The sequence below is a fragment of the Phycodurus eques genome, chromosome 22, assembly GCF_024500275.1.
Source record: "Phycodurus eques isolate BA_2022a chromosome 22, UOR_Pequ_1.1, whole genome shotgun sequence".
Lineage (NCBI taxonomy): Eukaryota > Metazoa > Chordata > Actinopteri > Syngnathiformes > Syngnathidae > Phycodurus > Phycodurus eques.
Genome location: NC_084546.1, coordinates 6,094,639 through 6,119,885, shown reverse-complemented (window position 1 = coordinate 6,119,885; position 25,247 = coordinate 6,094,639). Strand labels below are relative to the sequence as shown.

The following is a 25,247-nucleotide window of genomic DNA, read 5'->3' as shown; positions in this document are numbered from 1 at the left end:
TTAGATGCACACTGAATCTGAAGTCACGGTAATAGACGATTTGAGGCTTAGTTTCGCCAGAAAAATATGGTTCAACTCTAATTTGAGAACATCGCATGTATGATGAATTGATGATCTTCCCCAGGAAGAAATGTGATTATTGGTACATAACGGGCACTGATTGCTCAAAATAGAGTGGCTGGGGATGAAAGCAATCCGAATGAGTGAAAAAATTCCGGCTATGCGGGGTTAATCGGCCGCTGTCATCGCTGCAAAAATCCCGCCGCCTCCATTATCGTTAATTAAGGGAACTATATAAATAAATAAATGAACGCCCCCGCCCGTCTCTCTGGGCTTTATTTGACAGTGCTTAAAAATAGCCCCACGGTGAAATGAAAAAGCCTCATCTTTGTGCTGTCAAGTTGCTGTGTAATCCTGTTAACTGGTGTCACTATACCCTGCGTCGCCACACAGGCCCGAGCGGCTGTTCAAAACCATTGACAGTAATCTTTGCTGACAGGGATTTCGAATATATTTTTACAAAAATAAAAGCTATTGAGAACGAATGCGAGTTTGGAACTTTACGGCGTCCGCCTCGGATTCTCTCCCGAGAGCAGAGTTTCAGCAACGGCGCGCTTGAAGTAATTTTTGTCTTCGCCTCCATGTCTTATTCATGGCCTCTGTGCAGCCATTGGCGTGTGGACTATTTACCGACGGTGGCTTCACCGAACGACTCAAAGAACGGTCTCACTGGACTATTATTTCTCCATAATTTGGTCATAAAATGCGATCTGATCTTCATCTAAGTCATAACAATAGACAAACACTGTTTTCATGAGCTAATAGCATGCAAACAATTATATGTATTCCTCGGGAGAGTATATAAACAGCACTGAACATTCTCCATTCATTGATTTACCATGGACCGGTGGACATTCGGGCTTTAGAGATACATTTGTGACCCTTTCTTTCCAGGTTTACGCAGCGGTACAATGAATGTACTTTCCTATGTCATGTCGCAAAATTTACAGCCTACTTGTTTTGAACTGAACTGACTTAACTTTCAATAACTAGCACCATATGAAACTAACTACTCGCAGCGCAATTAGATTAGTACGTCGAGGCTGGGCATAGCAATAATGTACTTGTGTCCGACCTTTCCATTGATGTGAGCGTGAATGTATTGAGTGTGTACGGTATGCGCCGGGGCCCCTAAAAAGACAGGCTGACAAGTGGGTCTAATACTCAGGTTCAATGAAAAGTGCCGGGTCGGCTCGTTCGGAGGTCATTGTCAGCGGCAAAAGGCAGGAATGCAGTAGGCCAGGGCGGGGCTGGCACTTCGGTGAATAGCTGAATGCTTCAAGCTGGGGGCTGGACGTTGATGTGTCTACCACTCCACTTTTATGTGTCTACCACTTTTAATTTGCCATTTTCGAGGAACAAGCCGGTATGAACAAGTCAAAAAATCTGTACAGGCAAACGGTAAAAAAAAGTTGATGGATTGATGTTCATAATTGTACTGAGGAGCGAGAACACACACTTGTTAATCTACCTAGCATTTGAAGTACAGTTGCAATTAACCTTGAAGAACTTAGGCACCATTTTTCATGTGACTTTTATGTGCAATCATTTTGATTGAATCATTACACGGTACTTTTTTAGGTTTCATATATTTCAGCGCCATGGTCTTCTTTTTGATGAACAGAAAATTCTGGTCGAATCCCAAATTGTTTTGACATTGACATTTCACTGCATACTAAAAATACACCAGAAATAACAGAGTTCAAGCCGACCTTTGCATAAATCAGTTCTTTCCGAGAATGCCAATGTTCCCCGTTTTATGTCCCCGGCACTTCTCAAACAAAGGCAATTAAAAATAGTCTCCTTCATTCCCGATATTGCCTCATGTAGCCGCTGCGCTCGGGAGCGTCTGTAATGAAAAGTAAGATCTGATGCAGCCGTATGCCAGTCATGTCTGCGAGCATAACCCAAGTGATGGTAAACATCTGATAAGGCGGCGAGGAGTCAGCAGATTGTCTGCCAACCGGAGGAGACAGCGCCTCAGAAATCTGAGTCATCGCCTGGCGTCCTTCGATTGCTCAGCAGGCACCCAGCCGAGCCGCTGCCTCCTCCTCTGTTGTTTCAGCCATCAATCGGCGATGAAAGCCAGCGCTAACCGCTCAGACTATTGAAGAGGTCAGAATCGGGACGATTGTGCCCATTGATTAAAAGCTAGAATATGCAAAAGTTGGAAGGCCGAAGAGAGAAACCCTGACACGCAGACGTCAATACATCAATGCACTCGGGTTATTTATAGCAGCATGAAGTGCTAATGCGACCTGAGCTTGAAGGGACGAGAGACTGTTTACCTGCAGTGGGATTCCCTCTTGTAACTGGTTTGCGAACAAACTAATAGCAACCTGCAACCACAACAAGACACCTTCACCCTTTTGTTATTGTACCAGTAGAGTTGGACCACGACGTCCGAGTTTAATTCATTCTGTGACTGAGACCGTAACATCACAGCCAGGCTCCCGAAAAATTAAGCTTTTATCTGTTTCACTGTTTCTATTTCACTTGCACCTTTATTGTATTTGAGGATGCAAACAATTCCACACAACTGGAAGAATTCTCAATGAGTGTCTGTTTCAGAATAGGTTTAAGACCGCTTTACATGAAGGTGTTCCCCCAAGTCATTCCTCTCTCTAAAAATAGCAGCACCTCCTCCCAAAGGCAAACGAGTGACACTGCCCTCGGTGTCATTTCAGGTAGAACAGCCGCCGAAAAAAGACGACCGGCCGCTCGGCTAATCCAGCTGTGAATGAGAGCGGCTCACTGCAGCAGTTCTTTTCATGCTGTTGATACCACAGACGTGGGGTGGGAGGGGATAAACACGATGCTGAGCCAGCGCAACCTCGCCAGCCATGCTGCACTGCACATCGTTGATGACCAATTAACCCATTGGATGCCCGACTGCCTTAACACCAGCATCCTTCTAGCCACAAACTGGCCGCTGCGATGATTAATAACCCATATAATTAATAAATAACCTCTTTTCCCCAGGTGAGTAATAGCCTCATGCAGCAAAGTCATGTACGCCTGAGGTACAGGAAGTGTGTCTGTTTAGCAGCCACCATTTCATTCACATGTCAGTGCAAAATAATCAACATTAGTGTGACTGCTTTGTTGCCACAAAGGGTGGTGCCAGTGGTACGGTTACAGAATGGAACATGAGGTGTTTCCCCTCATCCTTCACTCTCCATCTTCTCCCTCTTCACTGTCTCCATGGCGACCGCCAAATCTTACATTTCCCTTTTTCTTTCCCTATTCTTCCCCCCCTTTCTCCCAATATCCCAAAACGCCAGCAAGCTTGCCGTCTGCGTGTTGTCTCCTAGCAACAGCGACATTCAGGATCCACCATTTTTTATTGGTGAATGGGAAGCAGTTTTGGCGGCACGGTGGCCTGACTGGTTAGAGCGTCAGCCTCACAGTTCTGAGGACCCGGGTTCAATCCCCGGCCCCGCCTGTGTGGAGTTTGCATGTTCTCCCCGTGCCTGCGTGGGTTTTCTCCGGGCACTCCGGTTTCCTCCCACATCCCAAAAAACATGCATGAATTGGAGACTCTAAAATGCCCATAGGCATGACTGTGAGTGCGATTGGTTGTTTGTTCCTATGTGCCCTGCGATTGGCTGGCAACCAGTTCAGGGTGTACCCTGGCTCCTGCCCGATGACAGCTGGGATAGGCTCCGGCACGCCTGCGACCCGAGTGAGGAGAAGCGGCTCAGAAAATGGATGGATGGATGGAAGCAGTTTTTAATATGTACTATGGCTCGAGTACAGCGTTAAAGTTGTATCTTGACTTACACATTTTTTTCATTCTGCGACCAAGCTTGTAAATGAAGTTACTCTTATCAAATCAATTTTTACCATTGAAATGCCAACAATCCATTACAGCCCCCCCCCCCTTCCTCCCAACACTGTATCGTATAACAACATTGTCCTGTTTAATAAATGGCTTAAAGTGTATTAGCGACTTGTTTCTCTCCTTATCCACATGCGTAATTGCTTATGTTTTCCTCACTGCACTCGAGCAGTGGAGCACCTGAAATTCAAGTTTTGTTGTCGCTTTGCAATCTTTGTACACACACAAAAAATGTCTCTCTACTTGGTTGGTAGGTTTCGAACACATTAACTAGTTAGTGCTATGTGTGAAGTTCTGCATCCTTTATTGAATCAACTTACCTGTTAAAATTTAGATTGCGTGTGACGTCATGGTGCAAAGTACATCTGGGGCAACGTTGCTAAATGGCTGATTGGCTGACACTGGAGGGGACCCTAGAGGCACCAGTACAGAGCAAAAATAAGATTAACAAACAGCACAGTAACAGCAACACAGTAAACTAAGCCTATAAATAGTACAGACAACAGATCTTTCACACATTATTCTATACACAGTAAACTAAGCCTATAAATAGTACAGACAACAGATTTTTCACACATTATTCTATATTTTTGAATTGTTTCATCAGAGCTATAATACTGCTTTAAATAGCCTTGAAACCCTGCTTTTACACATGAAGGAGACATTGTCCTGGGACCATAATCTCACACCAAGGAACCACCCACTATACATGCATTGTTTATGTTTATTATTGTAAACATATTTTCTTCACTTACCTTCATCATCTCTGTGAATCGCTTGATTTGTCTCTGCCGACATCTAGTGGCCAAAGTGTAGTACAGCATGTCAACGAGACGGCTAGTTATATATTTTCAAATACAATACACAAAGTAATTTTTTTTTGGTTGCATTGTTTTGAGTGACACACTCAAAAAACGTATGGCTAAAAATATTTGGAAAAAATTTGGAAAAATAGAACAAAGGACTTACCTTCGGTCTACCCACGCATGGCCAGCACGATTTGCTTGTTGATGTGATTCATACTGAGTCATGTCGCTCACTTTTTTTCCTCCTCCTCTAGATGGCTAAAACGTTTTGGTTACAGTTGTATCTATGTTGACACACACAACTTCAGAGCATTATTATGACTTTGAAATATTGTCCAACGTTTCTACATTTACAAGGAAGACGTACACAAAATTATATCTAAAAAGCAGATTTAAAAATTATTTTACCCGTTATATTATGTACGTTGGTTACCAAGAGATAGACACAACAGAAAAAAAATAATTTTTACAAAATACACATTTTGTTCTCGTCTTCCCATTACAATTACCTTGATCTTGATCTTCTGTATAGGCAACGATAGTACAAAATTCACATTATGTTGCATCATCTCACCATACAATTGTAGATTACTCAAAAGAAAACACACAGGATGTCATTATTATAATTATGATTTATTATTATTCTGTGGTATATTACATGTGACCATAAACGTCCAGGATGGTATTATCAGTGCCTTGAGGATATAGTCAATACACACATTAAGGTACACAGTGTTGCGGGGGTGTGGGTGGAGCGGGATTACTTGACGGAGCGACGTGAGTACAGTGATGAGGACATGGAATAAAATCATTAAAAATAACAAAAAGTAACAGCGGTCTAAGCAGGAAAACAAACATAATAAATAAAATGCTACGAGAGACAGTGGAGTCACTCAGGAATCAGTGTCTCGACACCTGTGAGTGCGTTACTATGACGACCCCTTCCGGGGCAAGGTGTTCTGCAGAGTCAGTTCGTTACTAAGGCTTTGTATGGCACGTTCGCTCTGCAACACTACAACAACTCCCCCGTACGACCTCCTCTGTTCCATCTTTATCCTTTAAAAAAAAAAAGGCACTGGTATTTCTCCACATTCGGACATCTGGATAGCTTTAAGATGAGCGAGGCAATGAGGATGCACGATAAGACGACGTACGGGTACACACACGGGCCAGCCGGGTTAACTCCCCTTCCCAACGACGCTACCAGTCTTTTTTTTTTGTCATCGTCGCTTAACAGTCTGCTGACGGCGGAGGCAACGGGATATGTAAACGTGGACAAGGCTCTTACTTCGTCATGACAAACTATTCGGTCCTCCCTTGATACATTACAGATTGGAACCGGGATTAACTAAGGCTGAATTTACCCTTGCAGGTCCAAGTGCACCCAATTCCGATTCAATGAGTATACAATGAGTGCATACGGTTTGCCGATGTATCTTTGTTCCTCTATCTATGCTAGGGACATACAGTGACAGGAAGAACATTGAAATGCTCTTTCACCAGATGGTAGAAGGTACATCATTAAACTGTGTATTTCAGTATACAGTGGTGCCTTGCGATATGAGTTTAAATTGTTCTGTGAGCACGCTCGTAACTTACACTCAAATCATCCTCCCCCCAAGGAAAAAAATATATTGTCATGTTTTTTAAAAAAGAAAATAGCACACTATAAAATTGTTCTTCATAATAACATAATAGAATGTGAAGTATCAAAACAGTATGTGGATCATGATTAATTCATTGCAGCTCCTTATGGTGTGTGCAACTCACTCATATCTTTAGGCACCACATAAAGAAACATAATTTTCAATATATTTTCATTTGATGGTGTATGCTTTTTTTTCTTTTCATGTTGCCATGACGAATAGCGTAAACCCAGCCTCGTATACGATATTTTTGACACCCTTTGCACACACTGCGATGCGTACAAAATATCTTTTTGTTGCAAGGAAATCCTGTTAGGTTATATACATAGCGAAGAGAGGACACTAAACTAATCGTCTACACGCTGCAACTGGCTCCGATTTACGGAAGCTTGGAATGATTTTCTCTTCTTGTTTGTTTACTAAGGTCATTCTACTAACTGGTAAAAAGATTTCATCTCCTCTCGCTACTTATGAAAGTGTCTATTCTAGAGTTCACTGTGGCACAATAGCACTGGAAGCGATAAAGAAAAAACAATATACCCTACCTCACAAGTTTGTACTTTTTAAGATTTGTTTCTGTGGAATAATTAATAAGGTCAATAAAAAGTCAGAAGCTATTTATTCTAACTGCTAGCTGGCCTTCATCTTTCCCAGTCTCGAAAAGCGATGCTAAATTGAGATAATGTCAGTATGACTCATCATTGTGATCATTTTGTAAAGTTTACAGAAAAATGACAATTTTACCCCCCAAAATTCTTACTTTATTTTCACACTATAAAGGCCTTTTCACACTGCACTGAGCAAAGCGCAGAATTACGTCAACTCACCCATTCGTTGTGTATGTGCTGCAAGGGTTGCGATGCTAGAATGGCGTGTAGCGTCGCGTCACCCAAGGTGGGTTGTTTGCTGCTATGCGAAGCACTGAAGGCGCATTCAATAGGAGAGGGGCTGGCGGGCTGGCGGAGTGATTTCAGAGTGCTAACAGCAATAGACCAACCAGCGGGAAAAGCCTCCGTTACTTCCCGGTTGGCGGGCTGGCAAGCTTGCACCGCGGCGCCATCGTCCTTGCGCACTGCTCCTGTGGCGAACACCAAGAAAACGCAAATGCAGTGTGGAAAGGCATTATGCGGAGCAAGGTGGAGCTAAAGGCAACTGTTAAGCTAAAAGAACCCAAAGCTAGGCTAAGCTACGTTCACATACTAAATTAGTATCAGTGGGTAAATTTAGCAGAAAAAGTAACATTTCCGGCTAAGTTAGTATCAGAGGGTAAATTTAGCAGATAAATATACATTTTAGGCTAAGCTTTATTAATACACGCTAAAAGAAGTGAATCTAAGCTAAATTAAACTGAGATATACTGACATTACAGATTTAAGAATGGTATCATTGTGTAAATCTTAAGAGAAAAAGCGACATTTTACCCGATAAATTGTAACTTTACTCTTCAAACTCAGAGGACCTACGTTTAGCTAAAATTTGCTAAACTATCATAAAAGAAGCTAGGCTAAGCGAAGCTAACCCAAATTAAGATGACAGATTAATGTTGCGCACGCTGACATTACAGATATAAAGTCATCAGTAAAATTTACACCAATTTAAAAAATAAAACGCTTTGACTTGCTATTGAGCCTAGGAAGGCAATAATTAGTCATATAACTCTGAATGCAAGTTTTGCTAACTTCTCACATAAAAGTACAAATTGATTACTTTGTTTTTCTACAGTTGAAAATAAGAAGTAATAGCTTTTCTCATCTTCCCTGGTATTTAATGTAAACTAAGATGAGCTGAGCTAGGCTATGATAAAATAAACAAGCAACACCTCACTCGTATATGTAAGAAGGGTATTGTACGTAAAATGTATATAAATAAGGAATGTTTCCTTCAATATTTTTCTGACTTTAACTCGCTATTAAATCCAGGAAGGCAGTTGTTTAGATGGAGTCCCAGAATGTTTAGCCGCACTTAATTAACGCCATTTTACCCACATCTTAATATTAGGAACACTTCAAAATGTCCTGGTAGATTCAGTCAGAAAAGAAAAGGTTGGGCAGTGATCACTGTAGTTTTAAGAGTAATACATATCAAGTTCTCTGGAGTGAATGTTGAAAAACATTGGACGTTTCCAGTGCGCTTGTGCAGAAGACAAAATACTGTACAAAGTTGCAATGTGTGCTTACCACAATTTTCTAGCTGTACATGTTTACCTATGACATTTTTTTTCTTCAACTATGGACTTTGAGTCAAATCAAGTTCCAAACAAAAACAAAACCAAAAAAAAGTATTAAGACATTGGACCACTTTGGACGCAACATGAAAACCAACAACACACAAAAAACGATATCAGCATGAAGGGTCCTTTCATGAGGAGAGTAGTCATGGCTCTTAAGTTAAATAAGTCCCCCCGTCTTTCAGAGGGTGAATACATGTGTATTAACAGCAGTTACATTCCCATGAAAAATAAAATGGCTGTGCTCTTTGTCTACAAGAGTCTCTTTGAAATCCGTGGAGCTTTATAACATTTCGGAATGGACTTGGAAATAAAATACATTACAAGTCTCGTGGTTTTGGGCGAATCAGCTTCTAAGCTACAAATACGTGAACTTTGGAATAAAATACATTTCAAGTCTTCTGATTTTGGACGGACTAGCTTCTTTTGTAGAAGCGAGAAATGCAATTGAGGATGATGCCGAGGAAGGGGGAAAAAAGGAAGTTACCGCCACTGGAGTGCGTATGTGATAAGTCTGTCCGCTATGGCTGCTACTTGAAGACATAGTTGATGACCACCTGCAGGACGATGAGGGCCACAATGATGACGTAGTCGCGCTGCTGGAGAAAGGAGGTGCCCTCCGCCCGGCCTGCCGTGCGACTCCGCAACGCACAGATGCTCCTAACAATGCACAAAATATATATTTTAAAAAAATAATAATAATTATATACACTGTTCCAAATGTTGGTCAGTGTGAGCACAAAACCTTCAGGCTTCTGCTCGAAAGCAAAAAATGTCAGGAAAAGCCTACTCGACGAGAACGTTATTTGGAGTCACTTTAAACGGTGGCATTTCTGTACTGACTCCCATTTAACATGCGTTTGAATGTGATTAGTTATTTCTGAAAATAGCCAAATTTTACATTATAATACGGTGTGCAGTTGTGCACCCACATTATCTCACTTGTTTATTTTTACTTCCAATCTCAAAAATATATTTTTTCAATAGTATTGTATAGGTTATAGGTCACATTAATGGTGGAATTTTTTTTATATCTTGGTCTCGTTTATTTCATATCACAAAAACAGCATTTCAACAGAGGTGTGTTGACTTTTCCATCCACTGTATGCAAAATAATCATGAAAAATCAATTCACTTCTCCAATAACACCACAAAGCGTTGCTCAATTTGTTGCTAGTTGTAGCTGGAGGGCTCAGACAAGTCGCAAAATACAGCCACACACTTCCTTCAGCTTGTAACGCTGAGTCGCCGCTCGTTTCTTCAAAACACCCTACCTCCACCCCCCAGTCGTCACGGCAATGAAGTGAGTCATCCGAGTGGAACAAGCGGATGTTTTGGGCTATAATACGGATGTATTATAGAAGGATGTCAGAGACCTTTCATTCAGACACCTGCTTTTAAATTGCGACCAAAAAAAAAATCATCATATGTCTCCTTTCATATAATATTTGATGAGTGTGTGTAAACTTCTCAGTGTCAAGTCTGACCTGTTGATGTCCTGCTGCGCCTGCTTTATGGATTCAATGGCACTTTGAAGTTCACTGAGGTCTGTGCCCTTCTTGCGCAGACGGCTGTTGTGTTTGCTCTTGTGTCCTGTAAATCGCACATATATTTCTTTTCACGCGCTATCTTGAAAACTGCCATGGATACTTCATTAGGTACAGGTGCAAAATGTGATGTGAAACAGTACGCTAACATTTTTAAATGCAACATTTTTAAATGCCATGTAAATTGAACACAAAACTGTCTCACGTTCGCTTCCAGAGGAGTCCTGGCGGTCGAGTTCGGGCGAAGAGCAGCCGCTCTCTGGGCTTTTAGGCTTGTCGCTCTTGTGTTTCCTCTTTGGCACCGTGACCTACACACACACACACACGCAAACACACACACATGAAGAGCTCAGCAAATATGTAACATAATAACAACATTGGCTAGAATAGAATAAATTAGAAGTTAAGCACACTGCACACAGATTTCACAACATGGAAACTGAATGCATGCAATAGACACATACATGACGGCTGGTGCTGGGATGTCAGCAGTAAGATATATATATAAAATTTTTTTTAAAAAAGCATCCAGATGGACTAAATGCGCCAAAGACTCATTACGACACTATAAAATAAAGTAGAAACAGTTACTTAGCTCAGATTGTCATTTGTTTTAATGCAGTAATAAATTTGATTCAATGTTAAGAAGGAAAACATTGTTAACAGTGGCTTCAGCCGCAGAATATTTGGTACAAATACAATGTATTTTTATGAGGATTAATATTAACACATTGTAAATATAATAAAGTATTTTGCATATCAATATTACATGAATTATTTAACAACACGTACAAAGTGTATTCACACATTTAGCAATTTTAGCCGGAAATTCTACATCCCATTTCACTGTACATGCACTCAGTTACACTATTACTGCTGGTAAGGCACTGGTTCATGCTCAATCCAGCCAAGGAAAGCAGATGAAGTGGTGCACTTCCACTTTCCGAAACAGACAGAACAAAAGCAAGAAAAAAAGGGCAAAACAAGTTGGATGTAGGCGATGAGAAAAAGTGATGAAGACAAAAAAAAAAAAACATGAAGCTGAGTAGACGGTGGCTTAGGCGGCAAGATGTTTTGGAAAAAAACCTACCTGGCACTTGCAATTGTCCCTCCGCGACCCCTGGTTACTCAGACTAATAAGACTGCCAGAACGTACCATAGGGGTGCGGTGTCGGACCTTGGTCTGGATACAACCGTCTTTTTCGAACTGGATCAGGTCATTGAGGGGGTCCCACGGCCTTGTGCTACAGAAGAGGGGACGAGAGACCACCATGACGACGTGATGCTTGTTCAAAAGAATAACACAAATTAAAAAATACATTACTGTGATTAAAGAAAACTAATTATTCGATTATTTTAAAACTAAGTATACCGTACTGCAACATTACTTTGAATATTAATAAAGTAATATTCATGTACAAGTCTACATTAATTGTACTGAAACTCCGTGATGCAGTAAAAAAACATAATATTCAGGAAAATTCAGAAACAAACCCAACTTTTAATAGACACAAATCAGCCTGACAGTTTTCAACTGCATGGTAGGTTTATTCAAGACTCGAAATTGCCCGTAGGTGTGAATGTGAGTGCGAATGGTTGTTTTGTTTCTATGTGCCCTGCGATTGGCTGGCAACCAGTTCAGGGTGTACCCCGCCTCCTGCCCGATGACAGCTGGGACAGGCTCCAGCGCTCCCGCGACCCTTGTGGCGATAAGCGGCTCAGATAATGGATGGATGGATAGTCATCCATCGCAGGTGGGGAACTAATGCTAAGTATCGGTACAGATACTGGAGACTCACTCAGCATATTTATAATGCCACTCTCCAGTGATGGGATCCTGCTCGAACAGAGTGGGGTTCCACTCCTCGCACTTGGCTTTCCTCTCCCGCGCCGACTTCCTCTGGCTTTCCTCGAGGATGAACTTCTCGTTGGTGGCCTCCGTCTGGTCCTTGTTGTTGATTGCCCTCGTCACGTGCTGCCACAGTCTAGGAATGACATGCGAGAGAGAACGAGGTCATCTGTGCAGATTTGCTTCACCAAATACAGCGGCATACATTTTCTAGATGCATAAGCCCACCTTTCTGATTCAAACTCCCCCTGCTCCTCGGGTGGGACGGTACAGCGGGTGAGTCGGCTCTGCCTCAGGTCCGGTGTTGGATTCCAGAAAGTGTCCACTGTTCCCGTCTTTTTCTCGTTGATGAAGATCTCGCTGTCCTGATAGAGGACAACGTCACGATAACGCTGTTACTACATACAATGAAGCTTCCAAAATCAATATACAATCAATGGACACTTCAGATGTTATTTATGGGCAAATATTACCATGCTAACATGCTGCACATACAGTTAGCATAGCGTCTGGCAATTAATTTTATCTGGCTTGTCTCAGTCTTTCAGCTAGTCAGCGGGCTCTTACCCAGTGTCCCTCGAGAGTTGCCAGAACTTCCTTCCCCAGCTTGATCTTTCCGGAGATCTGGTTGACACTGTCGCTGCTTCCCAGGAACGGCTGCAAAGCAGAAAGCGACAGAGGATAAGGTTGTTCATTACCTAAAATGAATAAAGTTAACAAGTGTTACTTGATGTCTTTTACATCTGCTTAAAAGAACTAGTCGACGATGGTTGGGTATTTATGTCCAGCTTTAAATAAATGTTAGAGGGGTCGAGATACGGATGGAAGGACAAAACAGAAAGGCGGCATGAAATGGTCACTTTAGAATTTAAGAAGGAGCTATCATGGGCAAATGGCCGCTACTTTGTGATCTTACCTTAAGTTTGAACTCCAGCTGAGAACTGTAGCCTGTCTTCTCACACGCAATGGTGATCTGACCACCCAGCTCCAGAGTCATGGTGCCATACAGAATGCCTACCATAACACAAAAAAGACAACTATCAGTCAAAACAAAGATGTTTAAAGAGACATATCATGGGGGGAAAAAATACTTTTCAATGGCTTGTATACAAATAGCTGGGTCTCTGGAGTGCCTGCAAACTGTTGTAAAATTAAACCACTGAGTAATAATAATTGGAAAACATATAAAAATGAAATGATCAGCGAGTGTGGGCGAAGAACCAAAGCCACTTTCAAGCGACAGCCAGTGTGTGTTTAATCCTGGAGAGGAGACGGCGCACACTCTAGCCGGCGAGATCCAGCCTCACTGTTGCTGGCGAGGTGAAGAAAGCCAGCCCGCAAAGCCTCTGCTGTTGCACAACTCGGTTCTCAACGAAAGGCTGACTTGTTATTGACCCAGCAGTACTGTGCTCCTACGCATACACTTGCTGACGAGATGATGAGCGCCAACCAAACGCCAGCTGGAACGCACAAGACTGGACCATAACTCTTGATCTTTGTTTCTTTTTGAAAAATAAAAAAATAAATAAAGGTAATAAATACCTGCGAACTGTTTTAAAATTGTGAAAAGAAATGGACGTCTCTTTTCAGAACAGTATTCACATTACAATTCCATTTGAAGTGTGTTGCAGGAAGAAAACAATCAATCGTGACAATAAATAAAGAATGTGGGCACACACAGACCTTTACAGTGAGCGTAGGGCATGTTCATCACATAGTCCTCTCCCCGGTTTAGGAAAGTAAGTCGAGCTTCGCCGTCTAATATGGCCGACAAGGAGTTTCCTATAAAAAAATTTTTTAAGTAAAAGTAATGGTCAAGAGATTTAATAGGTAACTGGCATATGCTTAAGATTTCTGTTTGTGTGTACCGTAGAACTTGGACTTGGCAAGGATGCTGCCGCTGAGGCAGAATCCATCTTTCCTGTTGCTGACGTAAAATGCTGACACGGGGGGATGATGGGATACCTGAACAGAAATGATGCAGTGAAGGAAACGTGCAGAAATGAATTGAGAAAAGGCTTATTATCATTTTGGTTCATCAAAAGTGCTTTTATTCATTTTGCGAGTACATTTAAAGATTGAATAACATAAATGAAAAAGGAAAATGAATTATCACTATTAAAATGAACTAATGTACATATGTTATATCAAGACTTAAACTATATTTTATGTATTTTGTATTCATTAAAAAAATTGAAAAAAAATAACCATTGCAAATGCTTTACAAACATATTCAAACGTTTTCTACGCCTGAACTGGCCCAATCGATCCATTTTTTTAATCGACCCGGCCTAAGACACTGACGGAACTGAAGTTTCGCTTTTGATTGTTGTTACCTGTTCTGCAATGTAGAAGGTCTTGCTGGTGGTCTCTTGGTGGAGCCACATACAGCGGTAAGTCTCGCCGATAATGGGGTTGTAAGGCTTTTTCAGGCCCTGCAAGTTCAGAAGCACGTTCCGTTAGCACAAAAAAAAACATTTTCTACTTGTATGTCATTGGCGGTGGGATATGTGATCTTCATTCACACCTTTGGCTTTTTGTAGAACCCAGAGATGTACCACTTGACAACTTTCTTCATCCGGTTGTAAGCATTCTCCTCCACCGCAGCCCTGTTAAGTTGAATGCATGAATTAATAAAGAGGAATATCTTTCAACTGAATACTGGTCTAAATCAAGGTTCAGTTCCAATTTTGACAATTATTCCTGCACTCTGCACTTTTCCTGATTCCTCAGTGCAACACTGGGCCTACTCCCGTTTCCAAAATCTTCCCCTCCCACAAAAACAGCCAAGACAGTGAGGTTGAGAGATTGATGGAAGACTCACAAAGCAAGTAGCACTTTAACTTGAATGTCAATGAATCTGCATGTTAGTATGAGTCAATGTTATTTATAATTTTTCATGAAATCTTGATAGATCGACAGATGTTTGGACTTGGACTACTATTGCAAAAAGCATTTTTCTCATCACAGTTTGATTATTTTCTTTTCAGGATCTTAGATGATACTGACTGGGCTCTAACCTATCAAACTGAATGAAGACAAAAAAGCAGATTTGAATCAATGATATTTTGAAAAACGCCAAAATCTGAGGAAAAAATACAATTTCCATTAAAACAAAAAGTTATCCAGAAGAAATAATCATTGCCATATACCAAATATAAATCCCCCAGACTGCCAAAATGCAAAAAAAAATATTTAGTTAGCCCACTCTAGTTTTCATCAAATGCTAAATTTTCAATATTACAGTTTGCACTCCGTAACCAAAGATGGCTCCTTGCTCAAAAAATGTAGTGTCAATAATTTTGTACTCTTGGAAATGACTTGAAAAATAAATCAGTTCTCAAATGGCGAACAGTGGAATGACTAAGTAGCTCTTACTCAGAAAGGAAGTCCGCATGGTAGTAATAGTCGGAAAGTTTATCCAGGAAGGACCTCGGCTCCAGGATAAACGTGGGCAGGACCACTTTGGACAGATCCATACCCGGTCGCACTTGCTTCAGGAGAGTCCAGATCAGGGATTTGTTCTCCTCCGACACCGTTTCGGTCTGGGCAGCCTCGCCTGCCTGCAAGAACGAGTCGTACGGAATAATTACTATCGGCAACTAATATTACAGTATTTCATTCCAAGTATGGTGCACAGAAAGGCTTTAATTAGATGGGTGGGGGTTTAATTAGTGAGCTGTCAAAGTCGTATTAGTGTGGAAATGCACACATGACCCATGTGACAATTTTACAGCAGCTCCGCCAGAGAACATGCTCATTTATTCCATCCATCCATCCATTTTCTGAGCCGCTTATCCTCACTAGGGTCGCGGGCGCGCTGGAGCCTATCCCAGCTGTCATCGGGCAGGACACACACCCTGAACTGGTTGCCAGCCAATCGCAGGGCACATACAAACAGACAACCATTCGCACTCACAGTCATGCCTACGGGCAATTTAGAGTCTCCAATCTATGCATGTTTTTGGGATGTGGGGAAAAAAACAAGCAAACGAAGTGACTACCTCGCCCAGTTCCTCGTGGGACTGCTCGAGGTAGGACGTTTCCCGCACGTGCTCGTTGGGGTCCATGTCCACGTACGAGTCGTCCTGGCGCTCCGACGTGTCGCTGTCGCTCTCCTCGCTCTTCTCCAGACCTTCCGGGTCCGACTCCTCGTGGTCCGGCTCGCCCTCCCGGTCGGACTTATCGGAGTAGAGGTCCGGGTCTTTCAAATGGTCGCTATCGTTGAACCTCAATGGCAAATATTATATATAACGTCAGTGCCTTAAATAAAAATTTCACTTTTAATCAATTTTTTCTTCTTTGTTTATCGAAAAGGTTTTGCTTTTTGTCCCCCCCCCATTCTGGGATTTGCTTTATTTTTCTTGACAGCAAACAAGCTTTGAAACTGTTTTTTTCCCCTTAGCATTAACTTGCATCCACAGAAATAAGGCAATCTTAGTCGCATTAAAGTGGTGTTTTGAACAAAAAGTTGCAGTGACCACTAAACTCGAATTAATCAACAAAATCGATGAATCACCCAGCCTTTTTTTGAGGTATATTTGCCGAGACTTACTGGAATCCGTGCATGTTGTGGGCACGCAGGAGGCTGTAAAAGTTGAGGGAATGTTCTCCGCCAGAGGCCACCGTGCTCATGTCTTCTTTGCCCTCGCGGATCATGGTTCTTTTTAGCAAGCTGGAGCACTTCAAGGCCAGCTCCAAGGCATCCATCCAGCAACGACCTAAAAAAAAAAAAAAAAAAAAAATTATTTTTAATTCCACTACCATTTTCTGGAAACCCCCCAAAATTGCACAAATGCATCTCTGTTGACAATAATAATAAAAGAACGAAATGTACAGTGTGAAGTGTTTTAGTGCATCGCATTTTTATTTTTCAACACTTTTATGACAGTATACCTCATTTAGTAAAAGTTGACTTTTTAGGAATTTTGAAGTTGTACTATACAGCAGTGAACGTTTTACTCAATTGAATTGAATTGGTTAATTCTGAACACAGCCGAACCCCACTTATAAGAGGGTGTGCACACTTGTGCAATCACATTGTCTCAGTTGTTTTATTTTTACTGCCCATCTCAAAATATTTTCTTTTTTTAAACAGGAACTATTTTGCATGTGGCGGCACGGTGAGCGACTGGTTAGAGCGTCTGCCTCACAGTTCTGAGGACCGGGGTTCAATCCCCGGCCCCGCCTGTGTGAGTTTGCTTGTTCTCCCCGTGCCTGCGTGGGTTTTCTCCGGGCACTCCGGTTTCCTCCCACATCCCAAAAACATGCATGGTAGGTTAATTGACAACTCTAAATTGCCCGTCAGGTGTGAATGTGAGTGCGAATGGTTGTTTGTTTGTATGTGCCATGCGATTGGCTGGCAACCAGTTCAGGGTGTACCCCACCTCCTGCCCGATGATAGCTGGGATATGCTCCAGCACGCCTGCGACCCTAGTGAGGAGAAGCGGCTCAGAAAATTGATTTTTTGCATGTTTTAGTGCCATCGACAGAGACACTGAAGACTTGCTGCATGTTTCAGCACCAAGGACAGTTACGTAATGTGTGAATTACATGTACATGTTTTAGCACCTCGGACAGAGACTTGTCACATCATTTGGACTCCATGCCAGCAATATTTTACAGTGGTACAGTGACTTTTGAGTATAATTCTACAGTTGTAAGTCAAATAATTTGTATCTCAAATCAACCTTCCTCAATGAAACGAATGGAAATGCCTTTAACCCATTCCAGCACCCCAAAAACACCCCCAAAAATGTGTAAATTGTTTTTTTACAAACAAAAATAGCGCTCTACAGTATATAAAAACATACAACAAAAACATAGTTAAATAGAATGTAAAGAATTAAACATTTTGTACATCATGCTTTAATTCAATGGAGTTTGTGCTGCTCCTTTTGGCCTGCGTGCCTTGGCCAAAACACAAAACCGCCCATCTAAAGTATTACATTTTATTAAGAAAACTGAAAAAAAAAAATATATATTTTTCGTGCTTAATGCTATCTGTTAAAGTGAAATCCGAAAAACAGAAAATACTCAATTTACTTTTGCAAAATCAAATTGTCGAGGTTAAAACTATCAATCAGAATATCCTGCAGCTATGAGGTGGTTTTGCATTTCAGCACTGGAAATATCAATTGTTTCAAGTTTTTTAACTACCGCAGTATCAATGCTAGTCTCATTAGCTCGCCAATGGCATTTTATATGGTGTGTTAGCCTTCTGTTAGACAAAAAGCTATGTGGTTTGATTAAATACACAATGTGCAGTTATTTGTTTTGTGTTAAGTATGACAGTAAACGTCAACTGGGAGTGGCTATAAACCGCTTGTGGCTATAAACCGCTTGAAGGAAGCACAGTTGGCATCTTCTCAAATTTTAGCTCCAGCACGAGGACAATAAATTCGACCGAGTGACACCTCTTAACTTGAAAAACCCATACATTGGGGAACTCGCAAGTCAAGGTACTGCTTGTGTGACTTTATGTCATCACAGCTTTCATCTAATAAGCAGCTGACAAGTAGACAAATGGACGACAACTATGAATGACAGCTTGTCTCTTACCATCAGACTCGGACGCCGCACGGAAGATGAGGTGGCTGCTGGGTAACGGCTGAGTGATGGAGCCCACCGCTTCCCCTTTGGGGCCCTGTAAGGACGTTTAATTATTTACACACACTAATTGGAAAGCCAGTGATGCACATGCTTTAATAGTGGAGAGACCAGCCCAGAAATTGAATGGCTCAAGTGTTTGTTTTGGAGGTGGAGAGTTGTGATCAATAAACAAGAGCAAACGCTCGAAACGCAATCATGGTTGGAGTGGATTGGATGCTTTGTGTTTCTGTTATTCAGATGCTCCCTTCATTTTGCACTTGACATTCGCATCCTGTTTAATTCATCCACAGGAGACAAAGGATTTTGTTTTCAGTAAAAGACCATTTTGCATTTAAACCGCTCGCATTGTTCTTATTGTAGGATTACGGCTGAGTAATAATCTGGGATGGGTTTATGAGGTCATTCTTTGTCATGTGTCACATTGTTAAAAGGATCATTCTGGATTTTAGTAAAGAGGTTCAGTCAATCGCAAGACATCTAAAACGTGACTCGCAGCTCAAATTAAACCATTGGAAATGGAACGATTCCCCTAGCAAAATAGAAGTGGCGACAGTACTCGTAACATTCTAAAAAGAAATAATTTTATGGGCTAAGATTTTAATTGCTAACAGTAAGATGATTGTCTACTTTGAAGCCTGTAAATGATTCCAAATTACTTAAAACAATAAAATATAACCAAAATTACACACAGGCGGCACCATCTGCCTCACAGTTCTGAGGACCCGGGTTCAAATCCCCAGCCCCGCCTGTGTGGAGTTTGCATGTTCTCCCCGTGCCTGGGTGGGTTTTCTCCGGGCACTCCGCTTTCCTCCCACATCCCAAAAACATGCATGGTAGGTTGATTGAAGAGACTAATTTGGCCGTAGGTGTGAATGTATGCGCAAATGGTTGTTTGTTTCTATGTGCCCTGTGATTGGCTGACGACCAGTTCAGGGTGGACCCCGCCTCCCGCCCGAAGATAGCTGGGGATAAAGCCTTGTGAGGATAAAGCGGTACAGACAATGGATGGATGGATGGATGGACGATCACACACAAACGGGCACCTTATCTTTTCCACTTTAAATTGTATATACTGTACATAATTGATAATATTAACCTTTTCACTGTCTCGTTACATGAAGCAATTTTGTCTTTTTTTGTAAATACTATATCTTAAAAACAGACACTAATCATTTCAAGGGCATTCCTTTTTACATTCATTAACTTTAATTATCATTATTATTATTGACGAGGGCTGCAGCTATCAAATATTCTTAGAACTGATTATTCTACAGAACGTCCCATCGATTAATCGGATCAAAATGGATTTTGCATTATTCAACAACAAAATGTACATGTGAGGTGCAGGTATTATTGTTGTCCACTTGGGGTCACCATCCTCATGTTCCACACAATAATATCAGATTTTTTGGGGGGGATGTCGATTAATCGTTTCAGTCCTATATTAACAACAACAACATACTCGTACTACTACTACTACTAATAATAAAAACAATCATCCATCTATCGATCCATCATCACGATAAACTTCACATTGACTTGGACAATAATAGTACAATCAATTTTGTATGTAGAGTATGTATATTATTTTGATGCGTTATATCTTAATTATTTCCCGGGGGATATTTCTCCCCAATGGATCATTACTATCACTAAACATGTATATCAATTAATATTTCACCTTGCACACTGCCCACATGAAATAACTTGTGATCCTTCAGGGCACATATGACTGGATTGGGTCTGATTTGTGAATACTTTTGAGGCTCCCTCGAGTTGCGTTGGCATATTCTGACCTTGACGGCCCAGATGGACTGCTCGAGGGGGTGGAAGAGCTTGAAGCAGAAGCCGTCCTTCTTGGAGGGTCTCTCGATCAACTCGCAGGCGTTGAGCAGCACCGTGCCCACCCACTGGCCGTTCTTGTGGGTCTTGTAAATGAGCAGGACGCCCGGTTTCAGCACGCACCACAGCTTGGTCCAGCTCTTCAGGGTTCCGCGGATCTGCAACCATCAAATACTTATTTACTTTATTCCCGACGCGAAAGTTCAATTTATTTTTTTGCATCTATCGGATAAAAAATAATAATAAAAAAAAAATTGGCTTGTTACTACCTTCAGCCAGTCGGCCATGACAATGACAGAAGGGTCAGTGATGGTACTGAGCAGCTCTTTTGTCGCCCTCTTCTTCTCTTCCCTGTAGTTCTTCTTTTGGACCTACAGACAGCATCAACAGACATAGGCAATACAATTATTAAATAAGGAGTCATTTGCCTTTAAAATGGAGAAACACATTATGTCAACATGTTTTTCCAATGACAGGACAGCCTATGAGATCACTGGTTTATCAGGCTTCACATAACGCGTTGGCGTCTTATGTGTGTCCGGATAATGTGCAAACAGATTTAGAGGGCAGTTTTTACCTTGAGGGACTCCTTCTTGGTGAGCTTGCCTCCAGACGCGGACACGTCCTTGTCGGAGCCATTGTACAGCTTGGTTTCCGACTACAAACGCACCAAACAATGAACAAGGAGACATTTAATTGAAATTAAATGGAAAAAAAGGTCAGGGATGTGGATTACTTTAATATAGAACTTGACTTAAGTGTCACTCAGTATTGCTCTTTTTGTTTGAGAGTTCCATTTTCAACAGTGGGTAAAGTCGTACATATAATCTAAGAATCAGAATTAGCATGTTATGCAGAGAATTGAGAGGAGGGGGGCTCGACAAATACAAAGTTCCATGAAAACAATACAAAGTTAAATAATAAAAAAAATGATTTCAAGTAAAATAACAACAGTGAATAAAAAACTACATAATACAAATTTATTGAAATAACAATAAAAGTTATGTAAATAAACAAAAGGTAAAATAATGAAAATTAACAGTTAAATGATGATAAAAACATGAACAAAACTTCAGTCAAATAAAAAAATAATCCAACAAAGTACAAACGAAAAGGGAAATAAGTATCATCTGCTTTTGCCTTGCTTTTCACACTAGCCCGGACTTAGCACACAGCGAGCTGAATCAGACCTATAAAAGGCCTCCTGTAAGTGTAGGTATGCGTCTGCCAGTTCGCTACGCAAGCCAATTGGGAGTCATTACAGCCCAGAGACATACGCGGCGGAGAAGGGATCATTAAGTCGGGTTAAATAAGGCCCAAAATAAATGCCAGCACAGGAGCAAAAAAAAACCTCTTTCATAAGGTACGCCTGCATAGTGGCATGAGATTAACAAGTTTCAAAAGGGGTCTCCTTAAAAATGTTTGGATTGCCGCGATGAGTCTGCATTATGTGCACCTTGCTCTTGGATATGGAAAGCGAATCCTCTTTCAAAGGCAGCGACAAAACATCCTCCTTCCCCCTCTCGAAACCTGCGATGAAAAGGCAAAGAAGAAAAAGTCAATCGACACACCGTCAGCATTTTTCGACATGTGACACAAGTACACTATGGCACTGCTATTTTTATGTGGACATCCACAAACAACAATGAAAAGGCAAACAAATATATACAAGTATAAAAACATGAGGAAATGCACATCAAGACTCCGTGTCAGGGAAGCAGGTGACAACAGATTGTTAATATTTCATGGCTTCCAAATTATTGTATTTCCATCCACAGGGTATCCGTAATTAGTGTATTCAATGAGTAAATGAATGTTAATTTAATAACACTTTTCTTAATTGTAGTTTTCTTTTCAATCCAGTAGAGTATATTTGTTACGTACAGTTCAGTTTTATATAACCATAACCAAGCACAATATATTGGCATTTAATCTTTCAGAACGTTTTTTTTTTTTTTCAAACATTTATCTCGGTACAATTTTTATTTAACTTACTTGAAATACATTTTAATTGAATCCTTATTCAAGTACAGGCTATATTTAAGTGCAGTGTTCATGCTTATAACCTGATTAATGGTACAGAGGCTTATAATATGTTAAATGTACTTTTGAGGAATTAAAACTCCAGGAATTAAAAACAAAAAAAGGATTATACAAATACAATGTCCTTAGTAAAGGTTGTTTTCACATGGGCTAAGTACACGTGTGGTCCCGCCAGATCATCTGCGCCCAGTTGACGCACATCCCCATGCCAACCTATTGCGGTAAACAAGTCAAGGGCAATTCACGCACTTATAGCAGCGAGATGGCATGACTCAGCATCCCCTTCCTCCATAATTGAATGCACACAGTGGGGCATAAAGAGAGCCGGGGGTAATTACAAGTTTCCCACTTTTAAAACTGCCACATACAGCCATTAAGTATGCTGCGATGCATTGAATGTATCAATTTGCAATCAAAGCTCCATGTTCTCAGATGCCTGACTGGCTCTTCTTCGTTAACTCACATTTGTCCTTAAGGAGATAATGGCGACAACACCGCTGATAGATTTCACAGGGGGGGGGGGGGGGGGATAAATAAGGTCAGAGTCTGCCTTAAAACGCTACTTGATACTTGGACACGCCGCACATAACCATGACGCCTGGATGTTGCATACACGTCGCTTCATGAATTTAAGTCGAGCAGAAAGCCGTGAGAGCGAGATTCCAGTCATTTAACACCATCCGCCATTGGTCACCTCAATGTACACAAAATGCGAGGTAAGCCAATTATCTTTAAAGCATGACAATGCAGTGAAGAAAACATGTTGCTAGAGAGCAGATTGACAGCAATTTGGCTTGTGTGGGATTTTCGCCAACTGCCTCGTTATTATTTTGGCAGATGTCTTGGAAAGAAACAAAAAAAAAAACATGGCATCTCCACGAAAGGGAAAATGGAAACCAACCCTCTCTGTGGGTGGCATCCAATGTTGCGTGCTCTCAAGACAAGACACAGCTTGGACAGCTTTTGAATTATTTTCGTTTTTACTGCAGGGATGAATATAAATTTGCAATTAGTTCATTTAAAAGATGTATACATATTTTTTGGACTGTGATTGTATTCTTTTATACAATGTGGTGTATGTATTCTTATTAACATACTAGAACTTAATAATAGAAGACAACAAAAAAAGTCGGATGTATACAGTATATCTGCCGCTTGATTTCATTTAGTATTGTTTACGCAACTTTTTACATGAACTGATGCTGGATGCATAGTTCCACTGAATGCTGTGATAAGAATATTGCCTTATAATGTAAAATACTTTAATAATCACCCACTTCAGTTCTTCTAGACTGTTGCAAATGCCTTCCTGTTTGGGGGGGGGGGGGGGGGGGGGGGGGATGGTCGATACGATGTGTCATGCTGACTTCTGTATGGGTTGTATGGGTTGTATGTGTCATTATCAACCACAAAGAGACACGCTGTCCAGTGTCCACTCATTTTACCTTTTCAAAAGACGCATTTGTAGCGTCCAATTCTTTTGCCAGTTCACGTGTTGTACATACAAAAAGGGAGACATTGCCTGATTAATCAAGTTGTATTAAAAGTGTCCTGAAGACCAGAATACAGCCCGCAGTCATGCATTTGTAAACAAAATGACTAGAACGTTTGAATCCCAGAGCATCGTGTGCGCAAACATGATGCAGAAAGATTACAATCAGTTTTGTTCAATAAAGTATGAAAGGAAAAACTGAAATAATGAGCCCTGGTCATCGGAAACAAGGTATATTTAAAGACTAGATGGCGTATTAAAGCGTAAAATAGACATAAAAACCTCAGCCAGCATGAAATCACCCGGGAAATGAATGCAGCTCATTTGATCTTATGATATTTATATGTTGTTCATCAAAAGGTTAAATACCCTTCCCGGGTTACAATTGTCAGAGACCATATATTCTGAGTTGAACCAGTGCCAGGACGACAAACTGTCAGCGTACATTGTTTTTTTTTTTTTTTTTTGTCTGCGTACGAACAAACATGCTTCACAAACCTCATCTTTGCTTCGATGCCCGAGAAACTGAAATCACTGCAATGGCGGAGTACAATAAAAACAGCATTTCCAAGAACAAAACAATACGACAGAGCAATAAGCGCTACTCCGCTGCACCAACTGTCAACTTGCACAAAAAAAAAAAAGTGCCTGTGAGCAATCCAAAATCAGAAGATGGAGTAAACAATGACTCAGACGTCTACTGGCTCAAAGCAGATGCAGAAAGAGGTTTTCTGGGGGTCATTTTTAAGTGCACAAGTAATAGAGAAAAGGCATTTGTTTCTGATGAATATTGTTTGAAATATAGACATACAGGGGCAGCCCATTATTGCACTTTGCACATTTCCTCATTAATCAGTGCAACACAGGGCCAAATCCCGTGTCCAAAATGGCCATGCCCATGAAACCACACTTCACCTTCCGAAAAAAAACATCCCAAAAACGTCAGGTTGAGAGATTGATTAAAGACTAATAGTAGGAGCGTTTACAGTAAGAGCAGATACAACATTTTAAATCACTCCCCCACAAAATGACAAAAATGGAGCTCGCCCACTGTAGTTCTCAATGTATCCATTTTGTTTTTTATTCATTTGAATAATTAAGTAAGACACAATAATAAAACAATTATAGTTTGAAAAAACGAATTAATAATGATTAAAAAATGCTAATTCATAAATAATCTTAATTATTTTGTTGAGATTTTCTAAATATGTTCATCTTCAACCAGATTGACAGTTAATTATGTTACGCTAAAATTTTTGGTTCAAGTAATGTGCAGAACATT

General features: G+C 40.9%; 1 protein-coding gene and 1 long non-coding RNA gene across 11 annotated transcripts in view; both read right to left on the bottom strand.

Moving 5' to 3' along the window:
• Positions 1 to 3,962: 3,962 nt before the first annotated feature.
• LOC133397003 (uncharacterized) lies at positions 3,963 to 5,001 on the bottom strand. Its single transcript, XR_009767521.1, has 3 exons — positions 4,871 to 5,001; positions 4,657 to 4,699; positions 3,963 to 4,314 (listed from the first exon to the last, which is right to left on the bottom strand). It is a non-coding gene; the product is annotated as an uncharacterized LOC133397003 (long non-coding RNA).
• A 3,400-nt stretch (positions 5,002 to 8,401) lies between these two features.
• Positions 8,402 to 25,247, bottom strand: part of osbpl8 (oxysterol binding protein-like 8) — a 43,180-nt gene continuing 26,334 nt past the window's right edge. For 9 of the 10 annotated variants that reach the window (XM_061667269.1, XM_061667271.1, XM_061667270.1 and 6 more), the window contains 20 exons: positions 21,887 to 21,960; positions 21,008 to 21,088; positions 20,700 to 20,801; positions 20,385 to 20,588; positions 18,538 to 18,622; positions 16,532 to 16,697; positions 15,981 to 16,206; positions 15,355 to 15,539; positions 14,504 to 14,585; positions 14,313 to 14,411; positions 13,845 to 13,941; positions 13,660 to 13,758; positions 12,893 to 12,990; positions 12,544 to 12,633; positions 12,205 to 12,341; positions 11,927 to 12,112; positions 11,218 to 11,371; positions 10,333 to 10,435; positions 10,068 to 10,173; positions 8,402 to 9,240 (listed from right to left, as the gene is read on the bottom strand). In XM_061667269.1, coding sequence (XP_061523253.1) covers positions 9,111 to 9,240; positions 10,068 to 10,173; positions 10,333 to 10,435; positions 11,218 to 11,371; positions 11,927 to 12,112; positions 12,205 to 12,341; positions 12,544 to 12,633; positions 12,893 to 12,990; positions 13,660 to 13,758; positions 13,845 to 13,941; positions 14,313 to 14,411; positions 14,504 to 14,585; positions 15,355 to 15,539; positions 15,981 to 16,206; positions 16,532 to 16,697; positions 18,538 to 18,622; positions 20,385 to 20,588; positions 20,700 to 20,801; positions 21,008 to 21,088; positions 21,887 to 21,960 — 2,504 coding nt within the window. In that variant the 3' untranslated portion in view covers positions 8,402 to 9,110. The remainder of the gene's footprint in view (positions 9,241 to 10,067; positions 10,174 to 10,332; positions 10,436 to 11,217; positions 11,372 to 11,926; positions 12,113 to 12,204; positions 12,342 to 12,543; positions 12,634 to 12,892; positions 12,991 to 13,659; positions 13,759 to 13,844; positions 13,942 to 14,312; positions 14,412 to 14,503; positions 14,586 to 15,354; positions 15,540 to 15,980; positions 16,207 to 16,531; positions 16,698 to 18,537; positions 18,623 to 20,384; positions 20,589 to 20,699; positions 20,802 to 21,007; positions 21,089 to 21,886; positions 21,961 to 25,247) is intronic. The other variant, XM_061667268.1, reaches the window with a different exon arrangement.